Raw genomic sequence first — 19,152 nt, 5'->3', positions numbered from 1 at the left:
TATACAAGGAGGTCACCAGCTGAGCGACCACGACGAAAGCCGTACTGAGAATCGCTAGTCAGCTGGCTGCCCTCTAGATACCTCAAGAGCTGGCCGTTAATAATGGTTTCCATTAGTTTGGAGAACAAGGAGGTTATTGCGATTGGGCGATAGTTGGACGGATCAGAGCGATCGCCTTTTTTAGGGATCGGATGTATCAAAGCTGTCTTCCAGCACTTCGGAACAGTGTTAAGGGAGTACAGGTACCGGAAAAGGCGCGTTAGGACCGGAGCCAACTCAGGAGCACAAGTACGCAGCACAATTGGGGGGATGCCATCAGGCCCGCTCGACTTATGGATGTCCAGGGAAAATAAATGTTTACGGATAGCACGTTGCCGGAATGTAACTTCAGGCATCGTAGTATCACACCGCAATAATGTCGGTGGTTCCTTCCCCTGATCATCCAAAGTTGAGTTCGACGCAAAGAGACGATCGGCCTTCTCTTTTGCAGTATGGGCCAGTGAGTCATCCTCCCTATGCAGTGGTGGAATAGAGGGCTGACAGAAATTCCCTTGGACAGCTTTGGCAAGAGACCAGAAGGCTCGAGTTCCCGAAGGAAGGTGGGCCAATCTCTCACCAAACCTGGCAATATGCTCTGACTTTGCCTTAGCGATTTCCCGTTTGAAGGACCTAGAGGCTGAATTATATGCTTTTTTACGTTCGCCGATAGCCGCATCACAGGATGTCGCCGCTTCTGCCCAGGCTTTAAAGTATTCACGCTTACGGCGCAAAGTCTCTTTGCACGAACGCCTAAACCAAGGCTGGGACTTGCCACCGACCGGCACCGCAGAGAATGGAATAAAAAGTTCCATGCCCTGCAGGACCACATCAGCGACGGCATCCGGAGTACTCAACGAAAAGCAAATGGGCCCCCAAGGGTAGGACGCAAAAAAAGACCGCATCCCGTCCCAATCCGCTGACTTATAGTGCCACACACGGCGACAGCCCGCAAAGCTAGGCCGTAAAGGGCGCGTGAGCGGCACAATGCTCCGTACCACACAATGATCTGATGAACCCAATGGCGGGTCAACAGAGACTTGGTAGGTCTCCGGATGTGAAGTCAGCAGAAGGTCCAACAAAGAAGGTTTATGACCATCCACATCTGGTATTCGCGTAATCGCAGGGACCATTTGCGTCAAGTCGGAGGCTAAAGCAAAGTCGTGAAAGGATCTTCCCGCGTGATCGGTGGTTTCAGAACCGAGCCAATCGGCATGGTGGGCGTTAAAATCGCCAAGAATCACGATTTCAGCGGTAGGAATCCTTTCGAGCAGGGAATCTGTAGCCATTTGGATGTGCTCAATGAGTCGGTCAGTTTCGGTATTTCCGCAATGGGACCTATACAGGCATGCGTAGAATCGCGGATGGTCATCACAGTCTACTCGCAGCCAGAGGTTAGATAGGTCCCTTCCTTCAAGCGTCCCGAGGCGACGAGAACAGATATCCTCTCTGACGTACACGCAAACTCCAGCCCGCGGCACAAATGAATGTTCCAATTTGTACCCCAGGTAGGAGAGGTAAGAAGTATCAGCCGGGGAGGAAATCTGAGTCTCGGTAAGAAAGAGCAAGGCCGGCTTCGCTTCTCTAAATGATAGTGGACAGCGTGGATGTTGGAGTTGAGCCCCCTAATATTTGTGAAGTCCACGGCGAGTGTGGATGGGGGTGCCTTTGTTGGATTGCTCCGTTTGCCCCGAGACCGATACTTATTTTTTTTAAAGAGCGCAGAATTGCCCCAGAATACGAAGGGCAGCCTGTGCGTCCATCACCGGGTGCTAACTACAGATTAAACAAACTTCTGACTCTTATTAGCCACACAGCCCGTTTGTCGAGGCTGACCACTGTGGATTGGATACAAAATACTTAAGGGGATAATTAAAAAACCAAAAAAATATTCAATTTTAATATCTTATAAATTCACACTTATGCAGCAACGCCATCTTGTGCTCCATCTTCCTCTGAAAGAAAAAACTCACGTTAGACAATTGGGGGCATTCCAGTATTACGTAACGTTATGGGGGGGGGTCCACTTGTAAAACGTTACGATGCGGGGCGGGGATTGAATTACGCATTATCGTTAATAATATTTTGCACTTTCCAGTACGTTACACCACATAATGGTAAGTTTTAGGTATAAAGAGTCACTTGGGGGTGGTCGTTTCATGGGGGGGGGGGGGGTTGTCAAGAATCTCCAAAAATTGCGTGATAAACTTGAACGTAAATGACGTAAATTCCATGACCTGGAAATCGCGTTGTAAGAGCGTTTATGAACAATTCAAAAGCTAGAAACAGTAACTTAAGTCTATATTATAACAGAATTGAAACAGATGCAAAGGTAGGCAATACTTATTAAGGATTTGACAGTGAACTCGAGAAATCTCCTCTTTATGGGGGGAGGGGGGGGGGGGGAGTTTGGATAACTGTAATTATATTATTTAAGATTAACATCAGCTGATCTCCAGATGAGTTCGCAGTTCAATTAAAAGTCGACGCTCCTCATCAGTACCTTTGTCGTCTGTGTCCATCGGCTCCGGCGTTTCGTGGTACGCTGGGGCCAAGGGGGATACCACGACGCCGTCCCATACTGTGATCTCGGTAGATATATCCTTTCCACCTTCGAACGCCTGCAGTCCCAGCACATAGCGGTGACCCCCACGCGCGACCACGCGGAGGAGGCTGAATGTTATAGAACCAATACAAAAAACCCGCCAAAATTTAGACAAGATGGCGTCGCTCCATCCCCTATGACGTAACATGCTTGTAAACAAATCTTATACGTATATATTTAAACCAATCGTGCTGCGACGGAAATTAACCCCAAAAACATTATTTACAAGCATGTTACGTCATCGTTTGACTAATCTACGACCATTTTTATTTTTGACAAATAATGATTATTTACAAGTTATTTGACTCCATAACGACTTTAAAATCCATATTTTATGGAAGAAAAACTCCAGTGTCTCCACAACCTTTTTAGGTCTGGCCCTCATATTTCCGTATCTGTCTCATGAGCATTTGCCAATCCAATAGTGATCAGCCTTCTGTGCCTGACACACACCGTCGTGTCAGGTCTAAGGCAAGGCCGGTTTCCCCACTTTTCTCTTTATACAAGCGAATGTACACATAGGAAGTCCACATACAGGGTTCTAAGACCTCAGGAATGAGAGTCACATGCTGAAGCCACCAGGTCAACGCTGCTAAGTTCATAGAATACTAGCTGCTCCTTCTGTTCCAACCGCTTTAAGTCCAATACAGATGTTGTAAGCACATTTTATTCCAAAAAAATCAAATTACACTCACGTCTGCGCAGTCGCAGCTGCGTGATCTTGCGCCGGTAGATCCAAGGCAGTGTGGGCCCGGGCATGTGCCGCCTCGCACGGGTCTGGCAAACCCGCGCATCCCGGCAGGAACAACCCACCAGCCAGGAGGGATAGGGCACGCCTGTTGATTGTATCACTTGATTATGTGCGTGACCATGCACGTACGTGGTGACAATGTTAGTGACCATGCTTATTTTGCTTAAAGGGGTGGTCTTTTCAACACATCAATATGACCCATACCATAACAGGAACATGGCAAATACATTAAATAGCAGGGCTGAAAGTTACTTGTTTAAATCCAGTACTTTTGAAGAATTCACATTTCTTACCGGAAAGCCACATTGATTGGCAGAACCTGTCGTGCTGGATTGTTCATGATGCAGTGGTGGGCTAGGAGATCAATCATCCAGGGGGTCAGGGGCTCGAGGCCGGAATGGCGTGCGCACATGTCGCGAAGGAGACGGATTAACACCTGGAAAAATTTAATGTGATTTTGCGATCTTGACGTTACCATGGTAACAAAAAAAAAATACGCCGGAGCAAGACAGTTGCTAGGCTGAATAGTCAAATTAGCTTTTGTACCTCCTCTTCTATGGACCTCTATTATAACGAGGTTCTCTTCTCGACCTCCATTAATCAACCTCTTTTGGCGTCTATTATATAATTCTATTTAGTCAAATCAGCTTCTGTACTATTGACCAAAATTTTTCAATCTCTTTTAAACTCCATTATCTAATTCTATTTAGTCAAATCAGCTTAAATTTTAATTACTTCTTGGTTTAGGTCAAATAAGCTTCTGTACTATTGACTTCCACTTTTCAATCTTTTTAAAACTTTATTACCTAATTCATCAGCCTCTGAATTAATTACTTCTCAGATAAGTCAAATCAGCTTTTACACTCATGACCTGCCTAATGTCAAATCACCTACTAACCATCTCTCCAAAATCTTGATTATTATTGTTATGTAAAATAAAATGTACCTTAATCGATGAATGATGTGCATTCTCCTCAAACCACCGGCTGTGTCTGATCGCTGCCAAATGGCTGCTTATTACTTTATACTCCAAGTGAACCTGAACATATTCCAATATTATTTAATACACACACTATAAAAAATCAACATACAAAAATTACACCAGTCACTTGACACAAAAGTCACAGATTAGTCGACGATGACGTCACATGCTTGTAAGCAATCTCCTCGGCCGTCAGAACACTTGAAACGTGAAAAAAATACATTATCAGCTTATATTTCTTAAATTGGCCTTAAGGGCTTATACAGCTAAGCTGGTGCTGTATTGGGGAGCGTAGCTTTCCTTTATTTTACCCAATGAGGGTACCTATTAAAAGGCCGGCCACCCACTTGCGAGCCATCTGGCAATGTGTCTATGGGTGGAATCATTTAACAGGTCAGCTGCCTGCCCACTACCCGTTTCATTAAAGAAAAATCACCTCAGGCTCCAGTTTCCTTAAGTTATGATGCAGCGTAGTAACCAACACTCGAACAGCACTACTGGCTGCTGTGACCGTAAACCCTCGCTCATGACATGCACTCGACACATTACCCAGACCTTCAGCTCGCATGAGCTTGTTCACTTCCTCATTCACCTAAAACATTAATTAACAATTAATATGTAGTTTGGATTCAAGTGAACGGGATGAACCGCTGTCGAAGTCATCAGGTGAAATTGACTATGCCATAAGTGAATCTGGAATTGTATAGAAAAACTTTTGTATGGCAAACAAGGTTTATAATAATTGACCAAAAACATCAAAAGATCTTTCCTACTAGAGTTTTTAAAAATCAACTTGAGCGGAAAAACTCAGTAAATGACTGTGTTGTGACATGACTTATATGTGTGTCCAATCTATATCCGAGGGTTAATTTACATAATCACCTAGTAGAAATATTTATTAGTATACTAGCTCCCGCGAACTTAGTTTCTCATTACTGTGGTTTTACTTAGCCTACCTTGTTAATATATACCAACATGAAAAAAAATTCTATGCTACCTGAACTACTTTTTTGGTATTTCTGTGATTTTTTCTCTATGTAAACCAGATTTCTATATAAATCAGAGTTCAAGTCATAATTTTCTAGTTTACAAATACAATATGGGGGTTGATAGTATAGGGGTGAAAATTAAGGGTTGTATGTATGTTGTATCATAAAAAAAAAAGTTTTTGGGGTGGACCACCTCCTATCACTTAGGGGTTTGAAAGATAGATAGTAGCAGATTCTCAGACTGACTAAATATGTACAAAAAAATTCATAAGAATCGATTGAGCCATTTCCGAGGAGTATGGGAACGAACATTGTGACACAAGAATTTTGATATATAAATTTGTTGCGCCTTCTGAGAGGTATGCAATAATGAATGCATTTGTATTTCAATGCATAACATTGCGAGTTCATGTTACATCTCAATAGAGAAAGGCTGGTGTGACCGAGTCAGTATAGGCTATTATTACAAATAATGAAGATACAAATAAAATTATAAGGATTGTAAATGGTCTGAGTGCTTCCTTAGTAATAATAGTCAACACAATTAAATTAAAGGAAATTATGTTTACGCAATATATTCGGCAGCAATACATACTTACAAACTGAAACGAGCCTACAGGCATGAGGCAGAGCGGTGCTTATCTTATTATTCTATTGTTAAATCACAAATATAAAAAAAATACCTTATTGGATAATCCTTCCACAGCTTCTTTGGTAGGTAAAGTTTTCATAATAACTACAATATCTGCAACATTCTTGCCTGCCATCATTGTACCCTTTTTATATGAACCCACTTGTCGAACTTCTTCCAATTGCTGCAAATTATGATTAACTAGATCAGATTTAACATATAAATGATTACCAAGATGTTTGCTACTGTTACTTAGATTTGTTAAGGTACTTTAAATGTAATATTTTTTCTTTATTTCAACTTTGCAGAAGTTTTCATCATCAAGATAAAGTATTTTATAACTGATTCACTTACACATGCAGCAAAATCCCCAGGAGCAACCACTAAATTATCAAGTACAGTCTGTAATTTTGTGACAAGACTTAAGACTGCAGCCTGCTCGGCTGGTGTAGGGCATAGCTCTGCATGCCTCTTCAAAAGAGCCTGAAACATGTGATGTTTAATTATAAATACAGTCAAAATCTAGAACAATATCGAAGGGTCTACTCTTATTTGGTCGTTCAAATCAATAGTCGTAACATCCGAAGATGTTGTTACTAATACAATAGAATTCAGCCGGAACCTTTGATTTTGAAACAAATACTTATTCGCAAGTAGTGGCAATTTAATGTAGTTACGCTATAACCTAGTTTGGCTAACCTGTGTTAAGGCTGTATCATCAGGGGCCGGTTTACATCTAGGGAAAGCGGGCTCAGCAAGGATTAGGTCGAAAGGAGGCCTTAGCATCATAACTCGGGGCCTATTGAAGGGCGGACGACCCATTCCACCTCGTCCAGGCATACCTCGGCCCCTGCCGCCGCGAACCATTGTTTCACTGATCCCTATTTTAATATCTTAATTTGCATAAACAGTTTTATGTATAAACGTAAATAAACTTAATACTATGGTCTCTGATAAAGGTACAATAATTGTTAGTAATGGAAAACTTAGTATAAAGCCGGAAAATCTAAAAATTATATATTGGAAACACAGACGCTCTTTTGAAAGTTTATGTATACAGTACATAATCATCAGTCAGTCAAGTGTCAACCACAGATACAGTATATGAAATGAGTAATGAGTCAATTGCCATTCTTGAGTCGCAAATTTTATATACTTGTCTCGGTATGTAAATTATAACCATATTTAACTCTTTAAATCAAATATCATGTGTCAAGTGTCAACGGCATTGTTGAATCGTGATTCAAACCTTGATGACAATTAACGTTTCACAATGACGTGGAGTAGTTTATTAGAGATTTGTATTTTATCTCATATTTAAATAACTACAAATGATTAATGTAAAGTAAGCAGTGGAATTTGTTTTTACAATTAATAGGAATATACAACTACCAACATGATTGAGATATCTGATACACAAAGTAAGTAATTGCGCCTTTTTAACGTATCACTATACCATGGGATTTTTTGTGTATTTAGGTGTTAATTTATAAGTTAACTTATGCAATAACATGTTTGAAGTAGATATCGATAAATTAAATGTATTTTAATAGTTAATATCATTAATGTTTGTTATGAAAACCATTTAAATTCAGTGTTAACCCTCATGCAAGTCACCCAACTTAAACTTTTATTCATAAGATATTATAACAGCCCAACAAACTACATATGGAAATATATTTTTTTTATTGTAAAGAATATAATGCTATGAAACAAAGCTTTATAATGAGAATTTAAGTGATATCTGATAGTTTTACTTTAATTTGTGTTTCCTTCTGAGCCATACATGATAAGTGATATTTAAGTAAATCTTATTCATTTTATACTATTTCCATAGTAATATACAAATTTATGCCTACTGTAATTTTTTTTTGCAATTACAGAGATAGGTGTTGGCCTAGCTGGGTTTGGTATGACATTTCTGTTCCTTGGTGTATTATTATTATTTGATAAGGGGCTTCTGGCTATTGGAAATGTAAGTATTACAGGTTTCTCAACTTGGCTTTTGAGGATTTTTAGACAAATGTTTATACAGGTCATAATAATGGACTGAATGATGAATGAATTCATCACTATTATTTTATCTTGGACAATCATATTTTAACCTAACCAAGAATAAATAAACAAGAATTGAATCTAACCATATTCTAACGATATGCAATAATTAATTTTCGCTATTAAATAAAAATCTTTGTGATGGCTGCAGGATTTATTTATATAATTTTATTCTTGAACTTCTGATAATTATTATTTATACCTAAAAGTTTTATCATTAATCATCCTTTAATAGTCTTATTTATTGGGGACTCCTCCTGCTCTTATAATCTTGGATTCTTCACCCTGATACAAATAATAATTGACTATTAGACAAAACCTATGGTTTGGAAAGTGTATTTTTTATTTTAACTTTCACACCTAATTGTTTGTTTCAGATTTTATTTATAAGTGGTCTAGCATGTGTTATTGGCCTACAAAGGACGTTTTTCTTCTTCTTCCAAAGGCATAAAATTAAAGCATCTATTGCTTTCTTTGGGGGCATAACAGTTGTTTTGTTGGGATGGCCAGTGTTTGGCATGATTGCTGAAATATACGGGTTTTTATTACTATTTAGGTGAGCATGTTTTAATTTATAAAATATTGTCTAAATGATAATAATGATTTACTAAATCTAATTGGTTGGGTGGTTCTATGCTTACTTATTTCTATTAGTTCATGATGATGAATTATGATTTTTTTAATTCCATGCTTCCTAAGACTAGATGCATTAAAAAATAACATAATATAATGACTTATTAGCAGGTTACCGCATTGTAACTATTCGGCATTGTTTACCAGCCACATAAACATTATGGGGCCAGCACTCATATCCAACTAAGCTAGATTTGAACTAAAAGTAAATCAGTGTAAAAGCAGTTTTTAAATACTTTCATTATCAGTTGTTTAATAAACTAACACTGACATGAACATTCTGTTTACAACTAATATTGTTCACTGATATAGTATGGATGTTGTGGAACAGTGACTATAAATAAAAAGCTACAAAACATAAAATAATATTACCTAACATTTACAAATTCACACATAAATAATAATTATATGTGTGTATTTCATCCCTTATTTTAAATTTTTATTGTATTTTTTCAGGGGTTTCCTACCAGCTGCAGTGAACTTCCTCAGAATGGTGCCAGTTGTTGGTTCACTACTTAGCCTACCAATCATAGGAGGGGTAATGTTTTTAATCTAAATCCGTCAATTTTGTTTGCCTTTAAATTTAATATAATACCATAAGAATTTAGCAATCGTTTTCTGTTGTCAATCTTTTTTTTTTGTTGTACTCCTGGCTGATAATTACTCTCAATAGTTATTAAGCAAAAAGTAGTATTTAATCACCCCCTGGGATGAGGGGGAATTTGCATATATACATATGCAAATTCATCAAATCAAAGAAGTCATACAAATATTTTTGTTGTTGATGGTTTGATTTAGAACAATATTATTCACCTGCCCGCTATGAAGTGTCAAGAGTGAAATCATATTAGTGACTGCTGAAACCAGCATGAATTTTTTTTTATTATTCTAACAAGTAATTTTTTTTACAGATTGTCAACCGGATAGCAGGTGACAATGGCAGAAATATGGTATGATAATGTTGCCATACCAAAAGACTGTATAGTGAATGAGTGAATGCGTTTGTAAAATATACTTTTTAATGTGTATATGTTTTTAATTTTGGGGGATTATATAGTTTACTTAAAATATTTTTTTGTAAAAATTTAAGAAGACTGTACCCATCTGAACCCACTCTTAGGGGTTATTGGAAAACATTTTTGCCCTCATAGGGTATAATAAGTCAAGAACTGAAAACAAATATTGTCTTAGTGAATATTGAATTCCATCTTACATGTCAGTAATTTAGACATAAAATAATATTCCTCCAGTCAAAAGTTTTCTAATTACATATGAAAAGCCTAAATATATATAATTTAGAATAGCGTTAGGAATATTTTGAATATACAGTATTTTGTATAAATAGTCTCACTGGTGATGGAAGAATATATACATATAGCAGGCATTAGTTGTATAATGTTACAAAATGTTGATAGAGCCATCAGTTTGACCCAGAACTTTTACATCCAAGAATTAACTTAAAATGTATTTGTTTATATACCAGAGTCACATGTTAAGTCTGGACTTAACTAAGGTTTATAGCAAATTCTTCCACTTCATCCTCGCCACCATTTTCCAATCCCTCCTCACTATCCCTTCTATTCCACCTTCCCACGTTTCTTATGGGTGTCCTCTTTTTTCTTTCTCATTCGTTTCATACTCAGTTTGAAGGACTTAAAAACATGCTACCTAATATAGGTTGCAGTTGTTGCTAAACTATGATTTTGTTGAAAGGCGAGAAGCTTAAAATACATCAGTCACAATTTTAACTATTAAGTAACTTTCACTATTCTCCGTTCTATTTACGATGAAATTAAACAAAAGTTAACTAATGTTCAAACGGTACAATTTGATTTAAATAATTGGCACATAGTCAAGGAACTGGGAAGTCAACATAACAAATGCTTCGAGTTACAATACTTAAAAACAGATGTCGCGGATTTCATGTTAGCGTGCCATAGCAAGATCAGTCAGCTGTTAAACACCAAACGACCTTAAAGGCGCCAACTGGGTTGTCAGTTGTCACTTATAATAATAGATCATATCTGGCAGGCTATTCAATAATGGCGCAAACGTCAACATACTTTTGCCGTAATTGTGATTTAATGACTAATGTTATTTAACATTTTATTATTTATAGTTTAAACTACATAAATTATGTCGCCTTACGTCTATGCGCGCCATCTATGTTTAGCATTATCTAACTTGACATATATTCCCGGCATCTGTTTTTGATTATTAGGACTAATTCAAGTTTGGCGCTAAGTGATTAATTTTATCAAACATCAGATTATATATAAGAAAACGTTATGTACAACTGAATTGACCATAAATTATGTATTTTGAAGATTTTTAATTTATTATAAATGTGTTTTTAGGATGGAGGTCTTTAGTTCCTGTTGATGACTGAAATAAAAATTACATAAACCAATATTGTTTTATTTATTGCTTTACTATTGACTAAAGAGGCAATGCAACGCAATCGTGAGCCCTCTGGCATTGAGAGTGTCCATGGGCGGCTGTATCACTTAACATCAGGTGAGCTTCTTGCCCGTTCGGCCCCTGTTCTATAAAATGACGTCTTTAACGAGAACAAAGAAACCGGGTTCTAGGAGAACGCTTGGGCTGTTCACCACCACAAGATTATAAGTAGACAGATCAACTGCTAAGTACAGTTTTGTTTCTAATTTATTGTACCTCATCCCCGAGACAAAAAATGTTGGACAGTAGGAATAGACAACATAGTCGTGAAACAGAACGTGTAAATATATTCTATAAGCGCTCCAAGATACACAATATCGCTGTGAACTCACTTCACTCACTAGAAGACAAAAAGACAGCATTCAGTACACAACATCTTTAACGGGAATCTGTGCAACAGACTGGTTCTGATATATATAAATCTTTAGGTCCAATGTACATAATAAAATTGTATTTATTGATGTAAGTGTTAAACAAAAAATTATTACAAATACCATTTACTTAAGTTGTACATATACGTAAGTTATTAATATATCTACGACGAGTTAGTTGAGGATTTAGCTAGAAAATATATTTAAAAAAAAAACCTGTGTGAAATTCACACGTGGTAGAAGTGAAACTTTCAGAAATGTAGGTTTCAAGATAATGAGACGAATGCAATTTGAATTTTTATGTATAAGTAGCGGACCTGACAGTTGTTGTCGTGTCTTAACTATGAATATTGATTTCGAATTGGTATAATTAACTAAAAATGCTTTATGATAACATTCTTTGTTTGTTTTTCTGGCGTAGGTAGATAAATAGGTCTGTTGGTAACATTATTGATTAATGCCACAAACAATTAGCGACTGTAATTATTTTATATTACGCATGGAGGCATGCAAGACACATTTCCACCACCCAGGCCACTAGACATCGATATCGAACCACCTACACGTGATGAAGTGGAGAGAGCGGTCATGGGTCTTAAGACTGGTAAAGCACCAGGGCTTGATTTAATAGCCGCAGAAATGTTAAAAGCGGACCTGGCTACTACCGTCGACACGCTGACACCTTTGATTGGGAAAATCTGGGCCAGCGAGAAGCTTCCGGAGGACTGGAATAGGGGCCTTCTTATTACTGTGCCCAAAAAAGGTGATCTAAGCCAATGCAGCAATTGGAGAGGTATCACCTTGCTCTCGGCCCCTTCCAAGGTTTTCTGCAGAATTATCTTGGACAGGTTGTCTGCAGCCGTTGAGCCTCTCCTTCGCATAGAACAAGCTGGCTTCCGGCCTAACCGCTCGTGTACCGACCAAATTAACACTCTTCGTATCATTCTCGAACAGGCATCAGAATGGCAGAGAGAGATTTATCTTACCTTTGTTGACTTCGAAAAAGCTTTCGATACGTTGAGATGGAGCAGCATATGGTCGCGACTCTCTAACATTGGTGTCCCGCCAAAGATAATTAACCTAGTTAAGGCCAGCTATAGGAACTATTCTTGTAGAGTGATTCACGATGGTCTCGTCTCAGACGATATTCAAGTGCACGCAGGCGTCCGGCAAGGCTGCTTACTCTCGCCACTACTTTTCCTGGTTGTTCTCGACGGGATTATGGATCGCATACATCAGAACCAGCGTCGCGGAATAGAGTGGGGATTAACCAACATCTTAGAAGATTTGGATTACGCCGATGACCTCTGTCTGCTGAGTCACACGCACCGCGACATGCAATCTAAGTTGGACGACCTGGAACGCGAGGCGGGATTTGCGGGACTCAAAATCAACACCCGGAAAACGAAAGAAATGCGTGTTGGAGTTGAGAATCGCACCCCAATGCGGGTGGGTGCAGAGGACATAGAAAGCGTTCAACAATTTGTTTACATTAAGTCAAGTCAAGTAATTATTTTATATGTATTTTATTAATATAATAATTCCGATCGAAGCATTTATTATAAAAGATATTCATTTTTCTTACATCCGCTTGTACGATATTTGCAGCCCGTATTATGTCCATGTTATGTCAAACGCCGTAAGGTTACATCAAAAAAGTTTGAAAGTAATGAAAACAAAACATTATATCGTAACAAAAGTCATGATTACTTCATAAGTACCAATTCTTAAAAGGCCGCCATCGCACTCGCGAGCCTTCTGGCATTGAGTGTCCATGGGCAGCGGTATCACTTAACATCAGGTGAGCCTCCTGACCGTTTGCCCCCTGTTCTATAAAAAATTGAGTAACCCTCACCCATCATCTTGATGTCTTAAATTATAATAAAAACATAGATAAGCAATTTTTTAACACAGACTAATAAAATTATGAAGATTAAACAACTATATGTTTATATAAATGTATCTTAATTTTATAAGACTCTCTCCATAATAGCTTATAATTTAAAAAAAAAACAAATACACAACTATATAATAATATATAATATTTATCTAGTAAAGTAGGAAACAAACAAATGTAAGTCTTAATGATTGAATTTAGGACAGCTATAATCATCATTATCATCACCATCAATGGCTATATAGCGCCTTAGGGGCCTTAGCTTCATCAAGTATATGTCGCCATCGGAATCTATTTCAAGGTGACAACTTCATCTTCACTTTGGGATTCTGTCTTTCGCATTCGATTCGATTCAATTAGACGATTACGTTATAATGTCTTTTATTGTAGCGAATACGCCAAACGCTTAATTCGAATTTAAAATCATATTTATTTAGGTTACACAATGTACACTTATGAACATAAATAAATACATATTAAATGCTTCTAATTTTACATTTACTGCCAATTCTGAAATAAAGGCAATAAACTCTCCGCCACTCTTTTTAATCGCCAAGTTTGTTGTTTTACACAACGTTTGTAAGGAGCTGCAACCATAACACCATGTTCCACATGACATCTTTGAGCAATTAACTATAATAATAACAAATAAATATACGTGTATATAAACAAAAAACAAAGATTTGTCTTCTATCAACAGTAGGTATGGTGATATAGGATCACACACTTACATCCTCGTGGGAACAATACGCAAATACATAGTCGAAATAACTAACATCACCGCATACATGAATTCAAGTCCGACCAGTCACCACAAGTAGCACCCGTTCACGAGTATGACGCATGGCCAGCCATCGGCCCCCTCGCCATATTTTAGGGAGAGAGACAACTCGACGCCTGGACGCCGCCAAAAGCAATGGTGATTAAAGGCGATAAGCGAACATGAAAATCCTTGAAATATGAACTTAAAAACAAAAGAAAATAATAATAATACTAACACCGTCATCGCAAACAGGTCCAAATATTATTTGAAGAATATTCTATTCGAAAATAAGGAGAGCAAGCTCGTCCTTCCTGCTAAAGCTTTCAGAGGTTTGTATTGAACAAGCACGGTATTCTTTCAGAGAGGTCGTGATCGTAATATTTTCTAAGGCCAATATTACAGCGATCAACTGCGTCTACTAATCTCTTGACTGGGAAAATTATCACTTTCAAGAAATATAATAATAATCGATTTAATTATTTAAAAGTCCTGAAAGTATTCGTCAATGGCGATCGTTAAATAATGCAACAAACGGTACGATCTTCATTTAAGTAAGACTATGTTATAATAACTTTCAGAGCCTCACCTTTGCTAATAAGTAATTAAAGACTTCCGTGTCTGTGCCCCGCGCTAAGTGATTTTAATAGGACTCCCAACAGATTAATATTTTATGCACACACAGACATGCTATTAAGAAAATTGTTAACATGTCCCATTGAACCACGTAATATACAAATTACAATGATATTTGATTTCCATTCAAATCAATATGTACAAAAAGTAATGGTTTTATATTCAACAGGTAGACTATATTGAAAAAGCATAAACTCCAAATGTAAATTAAAAAGTAACGCGTCTATGGCTGCGAATTTTGACAGCTGCGCATCGATATTTTAGATGGCAGCACTCGGGCTGTCAGAGCCCAGTTACCGCCCGTCCCGGGCTGAGGTCGACGTGTGTGAGGGTGTAACTAAAATAAATCGATAAATGGATTAATGTATGTCCGTTATATCTATTATATGTAAAATATATTATTATAAATGCTATATACAGTGTTGAAACGTTGCAAACTACGGACTATCGCGCTAAAATTCTCAACTATGTCGTGTAATTAATTTCGAATTGAATTGTGATTTTACTGTTGAAGTGAATGAATTACAGTACAGTTTGAATTTTGAAGGTAGGTTTGTTAGAATAGTTGAACATTACGTTTTTTTATATCATTTAAATATGTTTCGTCGTCATATATAACGTTTAACTAAGCAAAGGCGACTGAAACAAATACATCGTTTATTAACGTTTAAAGTATATGTTGTTTTAAACCTTTTTCCTATTAAGGGTATAGGAATAATGTTTACACTGCCCGTGGCTATTTATAGTTTCCAAAGCTTTACTCTCTGAAAATTCATCTAAACCTATATACTGATTCATGATTGTGACACTTAAAGAAACTGATTATATTATTTATATAAATTAATGCAAAAATTGCAATAAACAGATTACCTTAAAACCTTATAGCTGAATTAATACATACCAAGGACGGCAACGCATTCGCGAGCCCTCTGACGTTGAGTGTCCATGGTATCACTTAACATAAGGTGAGCCTTCTGCCTGTTTTCTATTAAAAATACAGTCAAAATTGTATATTTTAATTAAATAAAAGAATTCTGATAAATATCCTTCACGAAGTAAACAGTGAAAGGTATTTTTTATTATATTGTATGAAAAATAAATAAATCAGTGGCGCTTTTTAGGTCTGGGCCTCAGATTTCTATATTTGATCATCATCTCGACGTTCATCTTTCCACAACCGAGCGTTTCTTAAGGCAGTCTTTGCCGCGTACAACCACTATGTAGAACCAGCTACCCTTAATTATTTCCCAACAAATTCGACTAAGGGTTCTTCAGGAAATGAGCGTAACAAGTCATAAATGCCGCCAACGCACTTGCGAGCCTTGTGACAATGTAAGCGTCCATGGGCGCTATCACTCACCATAGGTGAGCCTCCTCCGTTTGCCTCCTATTACATAAAACAAATGTTTTGTCTAAAAGGCGAGTTGGTAATCAGCCTCCTGTGCCTGACACACGCCGTCGACTTTGGGTCTAAAGCAAGGTTTTTTCTTCCCGCAGCAACCCACGATGTTTTCCTTTTTCTAGACTAGACTAGCTATCTAGACTGAATCTGACTTTTTTTTAATTATTAGATAAAAGCGCCATTAACAGACTAGAGCAATCGGCCGTGCTGAAGCGTCGATGGCACTCCATAGAGTGTATTGGAAAAAGTTTAAAAAAAGAATAAAACTTCGAAGTGCTTTTGAAAATGGAATGAAGTGTCAAATTATAAATGCCGAATTGTATAATTCCTTCAATTTTGAATGGGAAATAGTACCGGCTCTCCTCGCCCAACGAAAAAGTATCGCAATACAGCGAAATGCTGCCAGCGTTAAAGGTACACTGCCATAGGGACCAAACTTTTTAAATTTGTTTTAATTTTCTTTTTATTATTACTATATAGGTTGATAATTATTATTAATATTTGTTTGTTATGTTTAGGTTATAAATAAACGATAGAACGTATGTGTATTTTTAAATATAAAGGAATTTATTAACCAAAACTTAAAATACTAAATCAAGATTGATAAATTTTGCTAGACATCAGGAAAACAGGCTGTTGAATCCTGCATGCCACCCACCCTCACTGACACTTGCTGATTAATACAGTAATCAAGTGCTTCTTGTTCTTGGGTGAGGTCTCCTCTGATTGTACTCTCTATAAAAACTTCGTCAGAATTCCTGTCCTGGCTAACTAAGACAGCCCAGCTCCTTCCCGAAGCACAGAACTCTCCTGGGCACTTCTCAGGCTTGACGGTGCGACTGCACTGCTCCGAGGATGTCTGGTCAGCCAAAGCCTCGCATTCTAGTACTACGTGGGTTACTGATGCTTCTGAAACTGCCTCTGCACGTGGGGCTCGCGCCTAGGACATAGATATATATGTCATATATCGCTTTTTTTAGTTGGAACATAAATAAAGGTTTTCTTTAACGTGGCTTTCTTATGGCGGAAGATTTATTTACACTTCCTTACCTTATACAAAAACATACGTATAAAAAAATCAGGTTACATAAGTTAGGCAACGGCAGCCTTATCGCTAACAAACGATTTGTTCCAGGTAACCCAGGCGAATAAATTAAAAAAAACACCTAAAGAGGGTAAATTATTTACAAAAAATGGCATGTAGTTAAAATAGTAACTAAAACTAAAAAAAGGAAAATAAACAATAATGAAAATAACTAATCTTAGTTAATGAGTGATAATTAATTCGGCCGCCAACGCAATCGCGGCCTGGCATTATGTGTCCAATCAACTTAACATCAGGTGAGCTTCCTACCCGTTTGCCCCATAATGTATCGTATACATAAGTAGCTTATTGATTACAAATGATCAAAAAGAGGATTTTTAAATAAATTAAAAGACTGCACAGTAAAAGAGGAGTTTATGAGTAGGAGTTTCAAGAATTAGATTGTCAAGGGAAAGCAAATCAAAACTACGGCCAGAGACTATCTGTCTCTTTGAACCAGTGACGCTACAGTCTTTTTCATGATTTTATGTCTGATAGGCATGTTCGTGATCAGCCTCCTGTGTCTGACACACGCTGGCTTTTAGGGTTTGCGGTTCCTAAACATCGCGAGGTACGAGCGAATGTCAAATGCGAAATTTAAGTCCATTGGTACACATCCAGTTTTCTACTATCTTAGGGATGAGAGACGCACGCTGAAACCTCTAGGCCAACACTACTCCAATTACCAGATAAACTCCAGATAGTAATTACTATATCACTTATGCTCCTGGCGGGCCGTAATAATGCAAAAATTTGGGGTTGGGGAAAAAAATTCTTAGCATTTTTAAAATTCACATCATTTATTATAGTTTGTTTACATTTAACGAAAGTATGTAGGTAAAATTTTGTTCGATAACTTTTTGCCATCTTGTAAGGGACATGATCCCATTGCTATAGAAATTTTTGGGCCTTCTGATCAAAATACCGCGTCAATTGGTGTTAGCAGTCCTCTCGTGATGTTTACCTGCCACTGCCTAAAGAATTCTGAAGAGACCGAAACAGGTGCAAGGTCAGGACCATATGGCGGATACATTAACACCTCCTAGCTAAGTTCTCTTAATTTTTGCTGAGTGGCCAAAGATGTGTGAGGTCTAGTGTTATCAGGATGAAAAAACCATACACCTTCTGTTGATTAATTCTGGCCGCTTTCTCTCAACTTCTTGATTTAATCTAATCAGTTGTTTGCAGTAGAGTTCAGAATCGATGGTCCTGCCTGGTAAGCTCATAATGAAAAATGCCCTTACAATCCCACCACACAGCATTACCTTGTTTCGAGTTAAGCCGGGCTTCGCCACTGTCTATGAAGCCTTTTTTCCCACAATCTTCTAGTATGTGAACCACTTTTCAGTACCAGTTATCAGCTTTTTAAAAAATGGTTCGGTTTCATTACCCCGTAATAAAGAATCACAAATGAGTACGGTTCATTAGATTTCTTTCAGTGAGCTCGTGAGGTCAAAAAACTGTTTTGTGGTCAACTCCCAATTCTTCAGCTACCTCGTAACTACTGATATGCCGATCTTGCTCCACTTTTTCAAAAATGGCATCAATTTTATTCGTAATAGGGCGAACAGAGCGACGTGCATCTTTGACATTATTTCCGGAATGAAAGCGCTTAAATCAAATTTGTGCTACTCTCATAGACACTGCACTAGGTCCATAAACATCGCAATTTATTCGCGGCTTGCGTTGCATTTTTACCGTTTTTGTTGTAAAATTTTAAAATGTATCGAATGTCTTCATTAGATTCACTCATGTTGACAGTAACAATAACAAAAATAAAAATCACACATTTTCCTAATTTGAATTTGGAAAATTTCTTTAAAATTTAAACTTTAATGATACCAAAACCAGCCAGATACA

General features: G+C 37.6%; 3 protein-coding genes across 4 annotated transcripts in view; 2 read left to right on the top strand and 1 right to left on the bottom strand.

The window, feature by feature from the left end:
• Positions 1-1,921: 1,921 nt before the first annotated feature.
• Positions 1,922-7,058, bottom strand: LOC123718209 (interleukin enhancer-binding factor 2 homolog). The gene is made up of 9 exons (XM_045674654.1): positions 6,694-7,058; positions 6,349-6,477; positions 6,047-6,178; positions 4,811-4,966; positions 4,339-4,431; positions 3,686-3,828; positions 3,337-3,477; positions 2,540-2,709; positions 1,922-1,991 (listed from the first exon to the last, which is right to left on the bottom strand). The coding sequence occupies exons 1-9, from the start codon at positions 6,859-6,861 to the stop codon at positions 1,957-1,959; spliced, it is 1,167 nt and encodes a 388-aa protein (XP_045530610.1). The 5' UTR covers positions 6,862-7,058; the 3' UTR covers positions 1,922-1,956.
• Positions 7,059-7,242: 184 nt separating this feature from the next.
• LOC123717971 (vesicle transport protein GOT1B) lies at positions 7,243-11,092 on the top strand. Its single transcript, XM_045674274.1, has 6 exons — positions 7,243-7,415; positions 7,878-7,969; positions 8,427-8,605; positions 9,139-9,220; positions 9,594-9,632; positions 11,040-11,092. The coding sequence occupies exons 1-6, from the start codon at positions 7,391-7,393 to the stop codon at positions 11,052-11,054; spliced, it is 432 nt and encodes a 143-aa protein (XP_045530230.1). The 5' UTR covers positions 7,243-7,390; the 3' UTR covers positions 11,055-11,092.
• Positions 11,093-15,115: 4,023 nt separating this feature from the next.
• LOC123717970 (Kv channel-interacting protein 1) overlaps positions 15,116-19,152 on the top strand; it is a 69,246-nt gene continuing 65,209 nt past the window's right edge. For both annotated transcript variants that reach the window (XM_045674272.1, XM_045674271.1), the window contains exon 1: positions 15,116-15,353. The gene's annotated coding sequence lies outside the window, so the exon portion shown is untranslated. The remainder of the gene's footprint in view (positions 15,354-19,152) is intronic.

Source organism: Pieris brassicae, chromosome 14, assembly GCF_905147105.1.
Source record: "Pieris brassicae chromosome 14, ilPieBrab1.1, whole genome shotgun sequence".
NCBI lineage: Eukaryota > Metazoa > Arthropoda > Insecta > Lepidoptera > Pieridae > Pieris > Pieris brassicae.
Note: the sequence above shows the minus strand (reverse complement) of the source record. Positions and strands in the feature narration are given on the sequence as shown.